The 19,077-nt window shown below is 38.3% G+C and overlaps 1 protein-coding gene across 2 annotated transcripts in view; it reads left to right on the top strand.

Moving 5' to 3' along the window:
* Nucleotides 1-8,611: 8,611 nt before the first annotated feature.
* PRKD3 (protein kinase D3) overlaps nt 8,612-19,077 on the top strand; it is an 82,123-nt gene continuing 71,657 nt past the window's right edge. Inside the window, exons 1-2 of one of the 2 annotated variants that reach the window (XM_068564052.1) lie at nt 8,612-8,702; nt 16,394-17,351. In XM_068564052.1, the coding sequence (XP_068420153.1) occupies nt 17,064-17,351 (288 nt within the window). In that variant the 5' untranslated portion in view covers nt 8,612-8,702; nt 16,394-17,063. The remainder of the gene's footprint in view (nt 8,703-16,393; nt 17,352-19,077) is intronic. The other variant, XM_068564053.1, reaches the window with a different exon arrangement.

The raw sequence follows: 19,077 nt of genomic DNA, 5'->3' as shown, positions 1-19,077 counted from the left end.
GCTTTAAGTATATTCACAATGTCGTGCAACTACCACCTCATCCATCTCCAGAACCCTTTTCATCTAGGAAAACTGAAACTCTGGACCCATTAAACAATAATTCCCTTTCCCTCTTCCCTCCAGCTCTTGGCAACCATCATTCTACCTCTGTCTCTATGAATTTGACTACTTGACTACTCTAAGTATCGCATGTAAATAGAATCATACAGTATTTGTCTTTTTTTTTTTTTTGAGAGTAATCTATTTATTTGGTTTTCATAAGGGAGAATTATGGGTAGAATTCGCAATGCCTACTATTTAAACTCCTGGTAATGTTGTTTACATTAAAGAAGATATTGAGTATAAAATGTTTAGCACATATGTAAATACTCAACAAGTTATCATATATTGCCTTGGATGTATTTATCTTTTTGTGACTCGCTTATTTCACTTAGCATGATGTCCTCAAGGTTCATGTTGCAGCATGTATCAGAATTTCCTTCATTTTAATTGAATAATATTCAATTGTATGTATATACCACATTTTATTTATCCATTCATTCACGGGTGGCTTTTGCTGCTATGAACATGGGTCTCTTTGAGACCCTGCCCTTTTTTAAAAAATTGAAGTATAGTTGATTTACAATATTAGATTAGTTTCAGATGTACAACATAGTGATTCAATATTTTAATAGATTATGCTTTTTTTTTTTGATTATGCTCCTTTTAAAGTTATTAGAAAATATTGGCTATGTTCCCTATGCTGTACAATATATCCTTGTAGCTTGCTTATTTTATACATAGTAGTTTCTGGTTTGTTATATTCATTCATTTGTTTTATATTTTGGTTCCACATACAAGCGATAACATACAGTGTTTGTCTTTCTCTGTCTGACTTATTTCACTAAGCATAATACCCTCCAGGTCCATCCATGTTGCTGCAAATAGCAAAATTTCATTCTTTTTATGGCTAAGTAATATTCCATTGTATATATATATATATACCACACCTTCTTTATCCATTCATCTGTTGATGGATGCTTAGGTTGCTTCCATATATTAGCAACTGTAAATAATGCTGCTATGAACATTGGGGTGCATGTATCTTTTCAGATTAGTATTTTTGTTTTATCCAGGAGTGGAATTGCTGGATCATATGGTAGTTCTATTTTTAGGGGTTTTTTTTGAGAAACCTCCATACTGTTCTCCATAGTGGTTGCACCAATTTACATTCCCACCAACAGCGTATGAGGGTTCCCTTTTCTCCACATCATCACCAACATTTGTTATTTATAGACCTTTTGCTGATAGCCATTCTGACAGGTGTGAGGTGATATCTCATTGTGGTTTTGATTTGCATTTCTCTGATGATTAGCAATGTTGAGCATCTTTTCATGTGCTTTTTGGCCATCTGTATGTGTTCTTTGGAAAAATGTCTATTCAAGTCTTCTGACTATTTTTTAATCGGTTTTTTTTTATATTGAGTTGCATGAGCTGTTTATATAGTTTGGATATTAACCCCTTAGTTAACACATCAGGTGCAAATATTTTCTCTCATTCAGTAGGTTGTCTTTTCATTTTGTCAGCGGTTTCCTTGAGACCCTGCTTTCAGTTCTTTTGGATATATACCCAGAAGTGGAATTGCTGGATCACATGGTAATTCCATTTCTAATTTTTTGAGGAACTGCTATACTGTTTTTCATAGCAGCATTCCATTTTGCATTCCCATCAACAGTGCATAAGCGTTCCAATCTCTCCATATCCTTGCCAACACTTGTTATGTTCTGTTTTTTGACAGTAGTCATCCTGATGGGTATGAGGCAGTATCTTACTGTAGTTTTGATTTGCATTTCCCTAAGGATTAGTGATTTTGAGGTCTTGCTTTATTTTAATGTTCTCTGTTGGTAAAACAAGAAGTTGGCAACTCAGTCTGTTTTTTTGTAAATTTATTGCCCTTGAAATCTGAGAACTGCCAGTGTACTCTCTATGTCCTCTTTTTATCTTCTGTTTGTCTCCTAAATTCATTGCAGTTTGGCTTTAGCCCTCAATTTTCTCCTGGCACTTCTCTCACCAGAGTCAACAAATTATAAACTTATTATTGCCAAATAGGATGGACCTTCTTCAGTCCTCATATGATTAGTGAAAAGGACAGAATTAAGCCTAGAATCATGCCTCCTTCGGCATCATAGGACCTCAGTAAATGTAATTCCTGCCTCTGGTCTTCCTGCAGAGTAATTTCATCCCTTCTCATATTTGCATTCTGCGTCCTATGCAATGACTCCCAGATGTCTAGTATTTAACCATGTCTGTGGAACACTAAGACTGTGCAAGGCACTCTGCAAGGGACATAGGAAATTAGGTATGGGCCTGCTCTCTAGGAGCTTACAGTTTAGTAAGAGAGTTGTGCCAAAAAGTATCACAGGAGCTATGAAAGGAATGTGTTTGGAATCATGGACATAGAGAACAGACCAGTGGTTGCCAAGAGGGAGGGTGTTGGGGAGGGATGGAGTGGGAGGTTGGAGTGAGCAGATGTAAGCTTTTATATATAGAATGGATAAACAGCAAGGTCCTACTGTATAGCACAGGGAACTATATTCAATATCCTATGATAAACCATAATGGAAAAGAACACAGAAAAGAATGTCTCTCTCTCTCTATATATATGTGTGTGTATGTGTATGTGTGTATAACTGAATCACTTTGCTGTACAGCAGTAATTAACACAACATTGTAAATCAACTATATTTCAATAAAAAATAAATAAATATGAAAGGGACAAGTTTGGAGCACAAAGAAAGGAATGGCTAGTCCCATCTGACTGAAGTAGACAGAAGAGGTGACATAGAGGACAGACTGAACTGAATGAGTCTTGGAATTGCTTACCAGGTAGAAAAGGGGGAGACGGGTATCACTTGAGCAAAAACACACTGGGGAACGGCCAGCAGTCCACCACTGCTTAAGTTGGTAGGTATGTGAGGAATGAGGAGTAGCATTAAGAGAAAGCAGGAGGAGGTACATTACATGCCATGTTAAAAAGTCTGCACAATAAAGACATTGGTTAGCTATTGAAGAATTTTAGGCTCAGGAAATCATATGATCAATTCTGCAGTTTAGAACTATCACTCTGATGGCAGAGTGGATAGTGGATTAAAGAAGAGAAGATTCAAGCAGGGAAATCTCTTAAACGGTCATTTCAGTAGATCAGGTGAGAGCTATGAAGGCCTGAACTGAGACAGCAGTCATGGAAAAGAAGAAAGGGCATACAACACAGAGATGTGATGGTATGAAATTGATGGGACTTGGTCACCAACTGGATTTGGAGAACAGGGAAAAGGAGTTAAGAAGTTTCTGTCTTGGACGACCAAACAGATGTTAGTACTAAGCACTAAGAGTGGAAATAGAAAGAGGTTTCAAGGAAAGGTGAGTTCATTTAGGGACACTTTGAATTTGTGGTCTCTCTGTGGAACATTCCAGGGATTGCAGAAAGAGATCGAGGCTAGAGATACAGATTTGTAGGACAGAGACTGAAGCCACGTGCAGCAGATGCAGCAGGTGCCGTGCCAGTATCCCACCCCTACCCCGCTCACCATCCTGTGCTTGCCCACCCAGGGGCTTCCAACAAGCAAGCACCTGTGACTCCACTGGGAGCTGGGTGGGTGGACCCACCACGTCTGAACTGGAGAAGGACTGCTAACAGGTATGAGGTTTCTTTTTGGGGTGAGGAAAATATTCTGAAATTAGGTAGTGTGATGTTGTGTAACTTTGTGAATATACTAAAACCAGTAGACTGTACACATTTAAAAAGTGAACTTATAGTTTGTGAATCATATCTCATTTTTTTAAAAACTGTGTGAGAAAAAGAAAATCCTATGGCTCAGCTTAACTGAACTATTTGATCCACAAATGTGGCCCATGTTTTCACACCTTTTCAACTGTGGCTTCTACCTAGAATTTTTTTTCTCCCATTCCTCTCCCCCATATTTCCAAATCCTATTCTTTCTTCACAGCCCAGCTAAAATCCTCTTTTTGTATGCATTTAGGTTTCCCCAGGTCAGGGGTTATGTCTTGTATTTCTCTGACATTTCCTGCTTATTTCGCCTCCTACTTATTTATTTTACTCTCTTCTCTGTTTAATAGATTTTCACATATCTCACTTAATAAACTTTAGATTCTTGAGAACAGGAGTTGTTTCATCTATAGATCCTATCAGTTGTCTTGCACATAGTAGCCTTTCAAAAATGTTTATTAAATCAACACATCAAGGACTGTAATGTTTCAAGGAGAATCTAGGGAAAAAAGACAAACTAAATTAACAACAATCAGCTTTCAGCTAAACACTCCATCATCATCATTTAAGTGACTATGATACAATGCAAAGTCTAGGGTTATATAGTCATAATTTTTTCTGGAAAGACTTGAGATTTTGAAATTTGAGGTGTCATGATCAGAGTACAATTTATAGTAAAATGTGCAGGTCATTATAGTCTAACTATATTAAAAATAAAACCACCAAACATAAAACTGTTCAGTGATTTTATCCTGCACTGGAACACATGAAACTACTAGTGTAGAAAATGTTGCAGTGATGGTTTCTGGTCAGTTGAGGATCTTCCTTTGATGAAGTGAAAAGGAATTTATTGTATAGCCATAGGGATTCCTGTTCCTTTTAAACTCTTTGTTATTATTTTAAATTTCCCTCCATACACTCAAGCTCAGCAACTTTTCTTTCTCTGTTCTGCCACAACAGGAGGAGATGTGGCAATGTAAGAACTCTAACTCTTCAACATGAATAATAATAGCTAACATATACTGAGCATTCACCATGTGAGTTTTTAAAAATGTTTTCCATGTGTTAGCTCATTTAGTCTTTATACAACTCATGGGGGAAGGACTACTATAAATCAAGTTAACAGTCGATGAGACTGAAGCACATAGAGGTTAACTTGCCCATGGTCACACAGCTTGATAAAAGGTAAGCTCACAATGCATCCTCAGGCAGACTACCTTTAATGCCCATTACAGGTGTAGTGCATTCGATGCATTTTTTTTTCATTTAATTCTCACACAACCCTATGGGGTGAGTAATTATCTCCCCTTATTTCATATGTAAAGAAACCGATTCTTAGTGAGATGAAGTAACAAGCAGTTGCTAATTGGCAGAGCCTAGGTTGGATTCCGTCTTCAAAGTCCTACTCCAACCCATTCCTTCCAGCTGGCTCCTCAGGGCTGGTGTAGCTTCCAGACTGTGAGTGAGGGGCGGCCCACTTCCCTAACCCTGCTGCTCTGCTCAATGATGGTACAAAAATTAATTTTAATACCGGCTCCCTACCCAGGTCTGTAGCACCTTTATTCTCTTTCTCAATTGGCTTTTTAAATATATTATAACCAGTTTACAGTATTTCAAGCAGAGGTTTTTAATTAATACTCAATTAGAATGAAATCCAGAAGCACATTTGTACATTACCTCCTCTTTCTTGGGAAACCTCTTTCTTTGCAACCACAAAGATAAACAGGAATTATTGTGGATGAGCAAGGTAATTGTTTTTTTATTGCAAATTACCTGATATTAAATTTTAAGGACACCATATGAAATCCTAGGTAGAACATAGGCAGTAACTGCTCCTTTTAGTTACCAGAGTTTTCTAATTCTCCTTTTAGTCAAACCAACCTCACCACACCTCTCTTTGATTATACACTATGTTATAAATATATCTGTATATATAAATATGTAAATATAAATATATTTGCATATATTGATAACATAATATATAATCAAATAGTAAAGTGTATAAAGCTACATATAAGTGCAAATAAAGAAAAGGGAGGTGTTATATGGAATAAACAGAGAAAGCTATAAAAAAATGGATGAATGTGCCTGGCCCAGAGCTGGTGTTCATATAATATAATGAATATTAGATATAGATATTATCTGTAGGGGTTATATCCAAGCAGAAGACTATGGGCTTCTACAAGTTCAGTAAGGGGAAGGGCAGATAAGGGGAGCGCAGGGGGATCTGCTATATACTCAATCCACAATCAAATGTGATAAGTGACATGAGAGTTATCCATCAAGGGCTACCAGAGCACAGAACAATTATTGACAGCCTGCAAATCAGAGAAGAGAGTTCCAAGGGTATAATAGTTCATCCTAGTCTAGAAGACCATCGAAAATCTCTTGCAGCAATCCAGATATGGAGGGTCTGGACCAGGGTAGTGGCAGTGGAAACTGAGGAAGGACATTTTGAAGAATATATCAAGTATATCTCTGCTGAAAAAGAAATAGATTCTGAAGCATTTTTTCCAATAACTATTTTACTGACTCTATATTGATACCCAAATGCTTTCTGAAGTTTTCGCCTATCTTTCAAGGTCATGAAGAAAAACACAAAACCAAAATAATTTTCCAGTAATCACGTTCTATAAATTAAAACCACCTCAAGTTTTGAAATAATGACTATTTCTTCCAGTGGGGCCTTAACAAATCATGTTTTTCTGCATTTAGGATTCTGAATTAAGTAACTCTGCTACCTTAGGTCACAACAGTGTTGACTTTCTTTGCTTCTATTAAATAACACGTGTGAATGGTTGTATTGTTAACCATTAAGTACAAGGGGTGGGGGCAGTAACTCTAGGGCAAGATTTGCAACTACAGTCACAGAAGAGGAACACTGAGCTCCTAGTTTTCAGAAAGCACCAAGAAGAAAAATCTTTTCCATCTTGGTCATTCTGATTATATTTTCTCTCAAGGATAAAAATCTCACATGCACGTATTAAACCTAATCTTTACCCTTCAGTGCTCTTGGCATAGGAATGGAATGTCCTGAGGAAACTGTAGTTCATGTCAAGCAAAAAAATTACAGGTACAAAGACAGTCTTACACTTAAATGTATTATTGAAAGATTCACCTTTCAGTGATTTGAAAGGCGATGATTTCATTTTTAAAAAGAGAAGTGGAAAAGTGGAAATGAAATGACCATATGTATGTGTATATATAATGTAAATGTATATGTTTATATGTATATATAATATATATGTATATGTATATACACACATATATATTCTCATACACACAAATCCTTGCACCTCTGTAAAATAGCAGCTTGCTTCATTTAGAAAAGTTACTTCTAGAAAGAGTAACTTCTGTCTCTTTAAGGACCACGAGTGAAAATGGGAGTCACTAGTGAGATAGGACTGGCTGTAAACTGCTCCAATGAGATCCTGGGAATCTTGCTGAGAGAGGATATTTGGGTTTGGACTAAAATGTCAGTTGTGAAGTGGAAGGAAGAAAAAGGCAAAGTTAGGTAAGAGCATTTTTCGTTTTTGCTTTTTTTTAAAGAAACTTGAGTGAATTTACTTTCAATTTTAAAGTAAAAGAATAGCAGAATAAGACTACAAAATATAATTAGACTGAGTTAGATATTACTGAATGTGAGACAATCAGTATCTTCTAATTTCCAAAAATGTTTCAGAAACATCTTTTAAAAATATAGCTTCGGAGTAGATCAGAGTTATACAGAATTTTACTTGCCCTGTCTTTAATATAAATTATTTTAAAATTCCCACTTAAGTTTAAATCCAGGGACATCCAGTAAGATTTATGACTTGGTATAAAAAGTAGGGACCCACTTAGCTTTCTTTTCTCTCTGTTCTCAAAAACTGCCCTCGACCTCTGCATGGGGATGGATGGATTATTGCCTGCAACCCATCCGCTTGTTTCAATATAATTTACTTGAAATATACTGGGGATGAAATTTGGACATAAGGAGACCTGGGTCTTTTCTGGGACAATGGGTGTCAGCTGCTCACGCTTTTCTCTCACATAAAATATGTATAATTTAACACCTAGTGTATCTTCCCTCTAGATCTCATCTCACCCGCGTCCCCCTTCACCCGGCATTGTCACCCTTGTCAATGTCACTTGGAAAACTAGGTTCGGTGATTCTTGGCTGCACTTCACTCTGATGGTAGGGGACACACTGGAGTTTAAAGATGGACAAGTAGGATACACACAACACATTGAAAGCAGAGACTTCCATTTACCCCGCTTTAGGTGAAGGGCTCCGGACGTATCCGCCTGGGTGTGGAACGCCCGGGGCCCCTGTGCCAAACGGCCAGCTGGAGGGCAAACACTCGGGAGTGAAACAGGCGGAGAAGTGAGACGATACCTCAGGGTGAAAACTGCTCTCTACTATAGACCCCTTACAAGTCCCGTGTCCAACTTGTCACCTCTTGCCCCCTTGCCACCATTGTCTACCTCAGAGCGGGCGACAGAAGAGAAAAAGGCAGTTCAGTAGCAATAATGGGTATCAAGTACAGTGCGTAACTGGAATAAGTGCAGGGTCGCGCCCCGCTCTCCAGTGCTCATGGGGACGCCAGGACCTCAGAGGGTGCAGAGCGAGCCTGAGAGCACCAGGAGCTCCTGTTGCCCGCGCGCGGTGTCAAGACACTGACCAACTTCCCCGCGCTGCTACCACCGCTTGGAGCTCGCGAGGAGACTACAGCTCCCGGCAGGCCCCGCGCCGACCGCGCGCCCCCGCCCCTCGCGCGCCCCTGCCCCCCCCGCCCTCGGGCCTCAGGACGGGACGGGGCGGAGGGAGGGACAGAGGAAGGGGTGCCTGTGGCGGGCGGGATCCTGCGAGGCGCGTGAAGCCTCGCTGGCGCCTGGTCCGGGACCCAGACGCTGGCGGGCGCGGAGTTTCTCACGACCGGCGGAGCCCGCCTCTGTAAGTAGTCGCTTCGGGGAGAGCGGAACAGACACCGAAAAAGTTAGCGCCGCAGCGGCCGCCGCTTTGTTCTCCCAGCACGTCGGGTGAGGCGGCGGCGGCGGCTGCAGCCTCCCCTCCCCCACCCACCCGCACGCGGCGGCGGCGGCGGCGGCGGCGGCGGCGGCGGCGGCGGAGGGACTCGAATCCCGCGCGGGGCTGGGCGGCGGCCGCCGGGGTTGGGCGGGAAATTGGTAGAGCGCGCGGCGGGAGGAGCGGGCGGTGGGCGCTGCTGCGAGCGGGGGCGCCGGCGCTGCAGCCATATGGGGCCAAGTTCCGGCGTGGGCGCCGACGCCAACTTGGAGTCGCGCTCCGCCGGCGACCACCGCGCTCGGCCTCTCGGACCCAGTCTCTTACCGGGTCCCCCCAACTAGCTCCCAACGCCAGATCGGCGGCACTCACGCTGCCGAATTTTGGATGAGCCTTTCCCTTTTCTTTTCACCACTTTACCTTGTACGCGTCGCAAAGAGTGAGTCGACGGCGCTTAGAGAACGTAAGCCCCCACCCCAATTTCCTGAGTCTTTAGTTTTGCAAGTTGCGGCGGAGCTCCGAGTCGGTCTCATCCCCGGGAGGGTTTTCTTAAGACGAAACACTGAGGAGCGCGACTGCGTCTTTGAGCAGTAAAAATAACTCCATACTGTTCGATTGCCTGTTGGATATTTTATTTGAAGTCATCGCAGTCAGAAGCATAGGCCTTGCCGTGTGCAGGCACGAGTATAAATCGAGCGACAGCGTGTGTGAGAGCTGCAGACTTTTCCATACACAGATTGATGGCTTGGACGTAACTGTCTCTTCAACCACACCCATCCCCACAGGAAATAAGACTATCGGTGTCATCTTTGATTAGGAAGGATAAGTTACATCCTGAACTGCTACTTTGTTCGACACAGCCTTAATGAGCTGTAGAGGCAAATGAAACGAAAACTTTTAAAATACCGTAATTTGTACCCTAGAAAACGTTAGCGTGTTACTCTTATACTGTTTCTCCTTTGTACTTAATGCTGCAGTTCCTAAAGTTTTAGCGGCTGTGATTTTCTTTAGATCAAGCTTACTTAGTAAATTTAAGGCTGTGAGGACAACTCTGGATTTTTGGCTGAAAGCATCCATAAAGTTCCCTGACCGAGATCTAGGCCAGTTTTACTTAATAAAGGAACCCTTTCCTCCTTCCGTGTTAGGATCTGGATTCAGAGCAAGCAAGGACATTCAGCCAAAAAAGAAGTTACAAGTTTTATTAAAAGTATTTAAAACGTGTCACAGAAGCCTTCATGTTAGGTTTTGCTTCGGTAGGTAATGTAGATGTGGTCGGCCTGATCAGAGGAACTTGAATATTTGACAAGCCAGTTTTCCATCCTCAGTTCTATAATTTGGTATATAGCTTTTAACTTTTTAGGATGACTCAGATTCAAGAATGCTGACTGGTTTATTATCTTGAAATGAATGTTTTAAGCATCTCAGATCGTAGTGAGTCTTTTAAATATATAAATTTTATAAGCTTTCAGTTTCATGAGGTGACGTCTTTAAAATAGAAATTTCTCTCTTAGTGGATTGCTTTTAATCTAAAAACTGCCATGCCCCCCCCAAAAAAGAGCTTAATAAATCAAGTTCTTGGATATTAAATTTTTTAAATTATATAAGAATTGGGAAAATCTTATACAGAAAAAAAAGAATGGTCATTTAAATGCATGTTTCTTAAGGGACATTTTGTTCTCATTTTAAAAAAGACATTCTAAAGTTGATGAAAATATTACCATATTAGAGTTAATTGCTCATTTTAAAAAGAAACTGATTTTACAGAACTTCATATTGGGAAATTATTAGCTAGTACAGTTTTTAATTTGGTTTGATAATAATCATGCTTATGATTCATAATCTGTGCAGATAGTACTTTGAGTCTCTGATTATGTAATTCAAATTGAACATGTATGTGAGCCTTTTTGGAGCAGTTGTCTCATTAATGAAAAAACTTGAGATAATGTACTTAGGAGATGTTTTAATTTTAATTTCAGTGTAGAAGAAGGTTTTCTCCACTTGTGTGATTAGTTTATAGTGGCTGTATGTAAGAAATTGCTCATTGGCTATGAGTCAGATTTCTCAGATACCACTGGTGCAGAGAGAGGTTATGAAGATACAACAAGCCAAATGTAAATTTGTACAGCATCACCAGACTGGCAGTCCGTAATCTTGTTACTGGATAAACTTTTCAGTGCCTGAGCAGAGAGCAGACTTGGTGTGCTCTATCTCTGTTCTCTCTGACAGTGGAAAAGACTGAGATTCAAATACCCCTGGTCTAGATGAGCTGAATTTTACCAGCAACAATTTAGTTGAATGCTGAGCTTTTAGGAGGAAAAGTATTTATATTAATCTAAGGTGATAGTTACATTTTTGAAAATATATAAGTAGATGTAGGGATTGCTAGAAACTATGATTTTAAAAACCATCAACAAAGTTACTTGGATTTTTCATACAATATAAAAGCAACATCAGGATTATTAAGCAAAGTCAGGCCTGTATCAAGGTAGAACATGGATACTGACTTCAGGACTCTGGTCAGTATTGCATTGAAAAAGGCCATATGCTTTTTGTACATACTGAAAGAATACAGTACATATCAACAGGAGAAAAAAAGACCCTGCATTCATTAGCATTCCTAGCACACAAAACTTAATCAAACCAGGAAAACCTGTTATTGGTAGGGAGTCATGGTGTAAATATTATGGTATTCTGAATAGGAAAAGTGTTTTACCTCTTTACTTTTGCCTTTACTGAGTACAAAAAGGACACTGCCTACACTAAATGATGAGCTTCGTTTTGAAGTATTTACTAGCTGGATTTGTTTTGTCTTCCGGAATCCTCTTTGCTTCTCTCTCTGCTTCCCTGACTCCTACTTATCCTTTGGTTTTAGCTTCCTTAAAGGTGCCTTGCCTGTGAACCTCAGTTGAAATTAGTTCCTCTCAGTATACTCTGTCATATCACTTTTCATAATTTGTAATTGCCTTGCTATTAATGTGAATATTTGTTTAATGTGTGTGTCCCATATCACACTGTAAGCTCCAGAGAGAGCAATAGCCATGTCTGTTTTGGTCACTGCTGTACAACCCGAGTCTCTCATAACAGTCTAGCAGATAATAGGCACTCAATAAGTATTTGTTGAATGAAAATGCTGCTGTTAGAGCTTCTTATAATTAGAGGCTTTGCTAAGAAATGAGATAATGTATATGTAGGGGGAGTTGAGGGAGAGAAAGGGTAGATCAACTTGTGATGTTACCGTGAAGTAACCCTCCATTAAGTCACCTAACCTCCAGGGCCTTTATTTTTACCTTGTCTGTAATAATAGGGCAGGTTGGGCTCAAGATTCCTTTAATATGCCATCTTTTGATTCCATTCAACAATAGTGACAATTTCATTTGAATGAAATATGTGACAGATAATTCCCCCAAAGAATATTTGAGATGTTGCAAATAAACATATTAGAAATGCTTGCCAACTCATAGCTATTAGCAACAAACATATCTAATTGATTTATGAATTAGTATGATGTACTATTGTCTCAGTTTTCTGATTGAAGCATAAAGACAAAATTAGAGTTGTTAGATTTTTTTTTTGATATTTAGTCTTAATATTTTGCACCCTACATCTTGTTGCATCTTACAGATCAAATCAAGGTTCCATAAAGCAAAACAAGGAGAGGGAAAAAAGATGGGATGAGTGGGCAGAAGCTAATATGACAGCTCACTTAGTTTCTTCTATTTGTGTTCATGCTGAAACTGTAAAAAATATTTTTATGCAAAAGTATAACATATAGTTTATTAATAGTTATCGATCGTTCTGATAGTTGATTGTAATCATAAGACAGTTACTGTTATTTGGCTAATATTAGCAGGTATTATAAAATGGAAATTTAGTGGGAAGATATCCGTCACAAATAAATTATTATTCTCGAACACAGCGGTGTCTTGTATTTTGAAGTATTTAACCTGCATACAGTATTATTCATAGATATTTGACTCACCTTTTTATGACAGTTCAGCTTTTTGAAACTGCTCAAGTCAGGTGTTTTAAGGACCTCATTACCTCATGAGAAAACCTGTTGTAGATTGTTCTTAGGTTGTTGGAGGTGAAGTGAAGAAGTATAAAGAACATGGGCTTTGGAGTCAGGGAAACTTTGGTGTGAATCCCAGTTCCATCACTTATTAGCTGTGTAGTCGTGGGTAAGCAACAATTCTGAAGCTCTGGTTCCTTTTCTGTAAAGCAGTTAAACAAATTTCCTAGTGTCATAGCAAGGATTTAATGAAGTTTGATATCTCAGTTGCAGTGTTTAGTATGAAGTAGGAGCTTAATTGTTAATTCTTTCACCTAATTACTGTGAAAATTGCTAAAACTTAGCACCTAGGATAAGCCAGGTACCACTGTAGATATTGTACACGCAGTAGCACAGTCCTCATAGCTGTTATCTTCATTTTACCTCTACCCTCTACCCTCTGCAATGATACTGAATAAAACCAATTATTCTCTGTTAATTTCCTAATCTTATGTTTGCACTGTGTCCACCCAGTAACACAACTCCCTGGGTGTGTGGTGTGAGTAGGGATAACACTTCATAAATGAATACATTGTTATCAATAGCAAAAAATAAATAAATCATCCATATAAAAATGGGGGAAAAACCCAATTATTCTCTTAATTCTCTTATTCTCTTTTCATATTTGAAGACCATTATTCTGCTTGGTTGTGTTAAGCATCATTTGTCACATGACATTGTTTTCAGCTTTATCTAGATATGTACTCTATTATTTTTTTACATCAATATAGCTCTTAGAAGCGTGGACTGTAAAAATGAATACAGTGGTAACATAAGCTGACTAGCAACCAGTATACTGATTGATGCTGATGTGTTCTCAGTGTCCTGGGGGTTTATGTTTACATTAGTTAGTCACCCAGTATATTAGCAGCCGTTGTTAAACTCTTGGGTTGATAACTCCTCTAATGAACAGGGTCTAAGTCAGCATTTCTCCATTTCTATATTGCACATTTGACTTTTTGAACTAAATGTAAAGCTTTACTCTCATCATTGTTATAGTTTACTTGAATTTTAGTTTATTTCTCCCAGATTGTACAATCTGAGGATTTTATAAGCCTGTCTTCCATGTCTTTATTATCTTATAAATAATCAAAAACAATATAGGGCCAAGGGCAGAGTTCCAGTGCACTCCCCTAAAGGCTTCTCTAAGTTGATACAGAGCAGCAAACTTAACCAACTACACTAACATCTAACTCATACTCAAACAACATATTTACAAAAATAGCATGGAATATCATCTTGCAAATTGTTTTGGCCAGAATACACTAATTTTTTTTCTGGCTTTGCTAATTGTGTGATCTCGGGCAAGTACTTTAAGCCAGTTTTCTCAACTATAAAATGGGTTGTTTTGAGGATTAAGTGAGGAAACACATATGGAATGCTCAGAACGGTGTCTGGCAGATAGAGCTCAATTATTGTGAGTTATTATTTCCTCCATCTAAAAAGGCCAATAACCCCTTTTTTAAAAGGTGTAAATGTAGCTGATTTGGCATTCTGTTTGAATTCATGCTGACTTCTAGTGATCATTATATTCTAAGTATTTGAAAACCATTTGCTTTCATAATCTATTCTCAGATTTGACTAAGGGTTAATATTAAGTTTATATGTCTGCAGTTTCTGAAATCACTTCCCCACTCCTCCAGCCCACAAAACTTGAAGCAGTTCTGACCCATCTCCAGGCCATGACTGTTTCTCTCTTTCTGAGCTCTTTCTCCAAGATGATAGGAGTCAGCTTTGTGATTGCACTGACTAATTGCTTTAGCAATATGGAGTGCATTGCGTCTGAACCCAAAGACTTGCACTTCCATAAAGATGTGTTAGTCCCTCTTATTCACCAGGCTCAGGTTTCAGTTCTCAGTGCTCTTCTACAACTTTAGTTTAAAAACTCAGAGAAGGTAAGCAAAAGACAAGTTGAGCAATTGTGCCTTCTCAGTGTGCTCTCTCAACCTTAACAACATCCTCTCTGAGCGGTGATTCTCTCAGTTCCTTGTTCTTTCAGAAATAGTATGTGATTGTGGAGACAGCACTTGGTAGGAAAGTATGAAACTTGGGTCCTGATTCCCACTCCACCTCTTAATGGCCATGTGATGCTGGGCAAGTTACTTTATCTGCTTTTGCTTCCGTTAACTCAGCTGCAAAAATAATAAATAGTATTTGCCTTGTCAAATTCCAAAGAGATATCATGAGATAAAGCGTATAAAACATTTACAAGATGTTAAGTGCTGTATAATATAAAATGGGTTAAAATTATTTATCTGAATGTAGTTCTAAAAGCTTTGTTATCGTTAAGCAGTTTTTTTCTAAGCCATACTTTTTCTTGAACTTGCTCATTCCTAATACTATATCTGTATGTTTTTGCTCTTCTGTTATGTTCATTCTCATTTATTTAGTCCCATTAACTACTTTCCAGAGTCATTCTGCAACCACATTGGATGCTTCACTCTTTTTTATCATTAGACTTGTTTACAGGTATATGGATGGAATTTAAATTGAAAGATCCATCTCTTGTGAGCCATTTCACTTAGCCATGGTGTCATACTTTTAGTTTTTGAACTGTCCTTATGTAAAACTGTGATACATATGTAACTGTGCTTAGCATTCTCTTTTTCACTTTTAGAAATTTTTTATGACAAGATCGCTTTTTCCTATGTTCCTGTCTTAAGTATGTCTTTTACACTTCTTTGTGTCATCTAACTGTGTTTAGTATATGCTTCCTTAGTTTTCTGAAAGAAATCTGCTTAGATTTAAACTTTTAATATAAAAAAGAATACTCTTGTCTATGTTAGGGCAGTATTATACATCTTTTGTATGGCCGAGTGGTACTTTATTTCTATGACAATGTCAGTTTTACTTTTCTTTTTTGTCCCTTCTGTTTTTCTGTTTTTGTCATAACTCAGTTGTGTATTTGTGGAATAAAAGTGTTTGACCTTCAAGTTTTAGGTATTAGTGAGGAATAGCAGGGTTTTGTTTTTTGCTTTTTTTTTTTTTAGCAGGAGGCTCTCCCTGAAATTATGGGCTCTGATAACTAGACCAAAGAAAAAAGGCTACCCATTAGGATTTATTGGTGAATTATAAACATACAACCAAAATTTATCATTTAAAGAAAGCACAAGGATTCCTTTTTTAAAAAATTAATTAATTAATTTAATTTATTTTGGCTGTGTTGGGTCTTCATTGCTGCGCCCGAGCTTTCTCTAGTTGCGGTGAGCAGGGGCTACTCTTCGCTGCAGTGTGCGGGCTTCTCATTGCAGTGGCTTCTCTTTTTGCAGAGCGCGGGCTCTAGGTGCGCGGACTTCAATAGTTGAGGCGCACGGGCTTCAGTAGTTGTGACACGTGGGCTCAGTAGTTGTGGCTCGCGGGCTCTAGAGCGCAGGCTCAGTAGTTGTGGTGCACGGGCTTAGTTGCTCCACGGCATGTGGGATCTTCCCGGACCAGGGCTCAAACCCGTGTCCCCTGCATTGGCAGGCAGATTCTTAACCACTGGGCCACCAGGGAAGTCCCAAGGATTCTTGCATTTTTAAAATAATGTTAAGTGAGTATAAAATATTAAAAGTTTCTAAAAAATTTCTTCCAGGCTACCTACATTTCAGAAAGCATCAACTTTTCTCCATGGGCCCATTCACCAAGTGGAATATGCCTGTACTATTTTAAAAAGCCTTTGTGCTTAATCCTGGAAAAATTTGCTCCTCCAAAATGAAAATGAGGACATTTGAGAAGGTGATTTAAGGTGTGGACATTTGAGAAAGTGTCCCATTAGATCAAGGAACCAAAGGATAAGTACTGAATAGACTAATCCTAAACACTTTTTATTTTTTAAACTAGGAGGATTTTATTTTGACAGAAAAACAACTTTTATTCATTATGTATTTTCTGAAATTAAAAGAGAGAGACAAGAATAGACTTAAAAGAAAATAGATGAAGATGTTTAGTAAATAAACAATGTCAACTCTCTTCTGATGAGGATAATTCAGTGATGTTAAATCCTTTCCAAAACCCTGGTTGTGGTCCTAAAGACAAGACTCTTCTTTGATGGGACTGATATTAAGGGAAGTGGGACCTTTTGTATATTCAACTCACAGTTGTAGAACTTGCCATCATCAGCATGAGTGGCTCAAAAGAGGAAATAAAGAAGCTTTCAACTAAATCTGAAAGTACAGTCATTTTTTTACCACTGTGATTTTAAGGCCTCTTCATAACCATTGAAAAAGAATTGACAACTGTTTTAAAAGATTAAAGAAAGGCAGATGTCTGCAAACAATTCTCCTCCATCATCCCAGAAGTCTGTAATACCTGCAACTCTTCCTGCTGTGCTTCCAGCTCCTTCTCCATGTTCAAGTCCTAAAACAGGACTCTCTGCGCGACTCTCTAATGGAAGCTTCAGTGCACCGTCACTCACCAACTCCAGAGGCTCAGTGCATACAATCTCATTTCTACTGCAAATTGGCCTTACACGGGAGAGTATTACCATCGAAGCCCAGGAACTATCTTTATCTGCTGTCAAGGATCTTGTGTGCTCCATTGTTTATCAGAAGGTACTGTGCATGCTATTTATGTCAGTAGTTTTTCTAATTAATATTGTTTCTACTGCTTTTCTGTAAATTATACATGCAACAGTGAGTTAACACATATGGATCGGTCAGTTGTTTGTATCCTAATTCTGAGCATTGGGAGAGAGTCCTAATAGACTAAAAGCCTAAAGTCTGAAATTTCAGAGTCTAACAGCTGGAGCCTATATCCAAGCTTTAAAATACTGCTTATTCAATTCATCTCTTTAAGAGCAGGAAAATCAGTGTAAAGTCAAGAGGACTTAAGCAGTCTCACTTGTTTTCAGAGAAAACAATCAGGAGGTAGAAGGCACAAGGCATCAAGGGGGCTTACCAAAAGGGTGAGACACAGCTGCTGCTGAGTCCAGGTCCATACCTTGTTCTTCCTAGGTCCCCTGTATGCTGCCCTTCTGTATACCCTCTTTGTCCCCTTTAGATCCTGATTTCACCTAAACTGCCAGAGGACCACACTCTCTCTGTCTCTTAAAAATTAAGTAAATGAGCTGTAATATATATCAGAATAGAAGAAAATTTTTAAATTGAGGGTGATTTTATTTTGCTTCCAATCTACTCACCCCCTGCCCTGTACCATACCATTTTTTAAGGAATCTTAGCTAAATTTCTTTAATAATCTTGATTTGATGCATGAGCTGGTATGTTCTATGTTTTATCATAAAACTATGTATATAAATAGTATGAATTGGTTACATTTTCTTTTTAATGGACCAAGCCTATGTTTCAAACAACTTAGTATACTTCATGTTTTAAAAATCCTATCAGTAAGATTAATGTGTTTGGATAATGCTCCTCGTCTTACTGTTTTTGTTTCAGTTCCTTATGCTTCACATGGTTTAGCATTATCTTCTGATGTAGAAGTAATTAACAGTCAAAAAAATGTTACGTGGTTTGTGAAAATGACCCGTCTCCTGTGTGTTAACAGTGACTTATCTGTTTAAATGTGGCCTGAAGTAATTTTAGGTATTCTTTTGTAGATCTGTCGAACCATCTTTGTGTCTTTAAGTATCTTTGCTTTTAATTTCCCTTTCATCAGATGGTAACAGATGTTTTAATAAATATTTTTGCAACTAGGTATTTAATTTAATGGTAAGATTTTAACTTAAATACAATTTGTAACTTTATTGTCTCTCTTTTTTTGAGCCCATAGAAAATCATAACTAATGTTTTGGTAGAGTCTATATTATTCAGTTTTCGACCTTTGGAAATTTTACTTAGTTCTTATATTTATACAGAGGCATACTGATTTTCTACAGGATCATTTTAGAATTAATGTTACTTCCTCATTAATATAGATGTGAGAAGTGGGTCAGATGGGTCAAGTTCTTGGGAAGCTAGATTAAAAATCATAATCTATGAAAAATTCTAGTGAAGCCAAGGAAATAAACAAGATATGGCTCAAGAAAAGATAATTCAGGGTGAACTTTATGCAAATATAAAATAGAATTATTGATTATGGAGATAGCCAGCATAAAATGAATATCATGGTGAACTGAATTTGAATCAGTATTGTAGTGATATGGGGATGTGTTTGGCAAAAATATAAAACATGTATGTGACAATCTTATTACACACTCCTTTTGACATGTGCTAGAATCCTAACTGTTGTTTAAGTGTAGTGAAAAAGAGTATTGAGCTTGTAACTAGGTCAGCTCTATTGTTTTTTGTTTGTTTTTGGCCGTCCCATACGGCTTGCAGG

This window comes from Eschrichtius robustus, chromosome 15, assembly GCF_028021215.1.
Source record: "Eschrichtius robustus isolate mEscRob2 chromosome 15, mEscRob2.pri, whole genome shotgun sequence".
NCBI lineage: Eukaryota > Metazoa > Chordata > Mammalia > Artiodactyla > Eschrichtiidae > Eschrichtius > Eschrichtius robustus.
The sequence above is the reverse complement of the archived record's forward strand: the minus strand, read 5'-3'. Positions and strand labels throughout refer to the sequence as shown.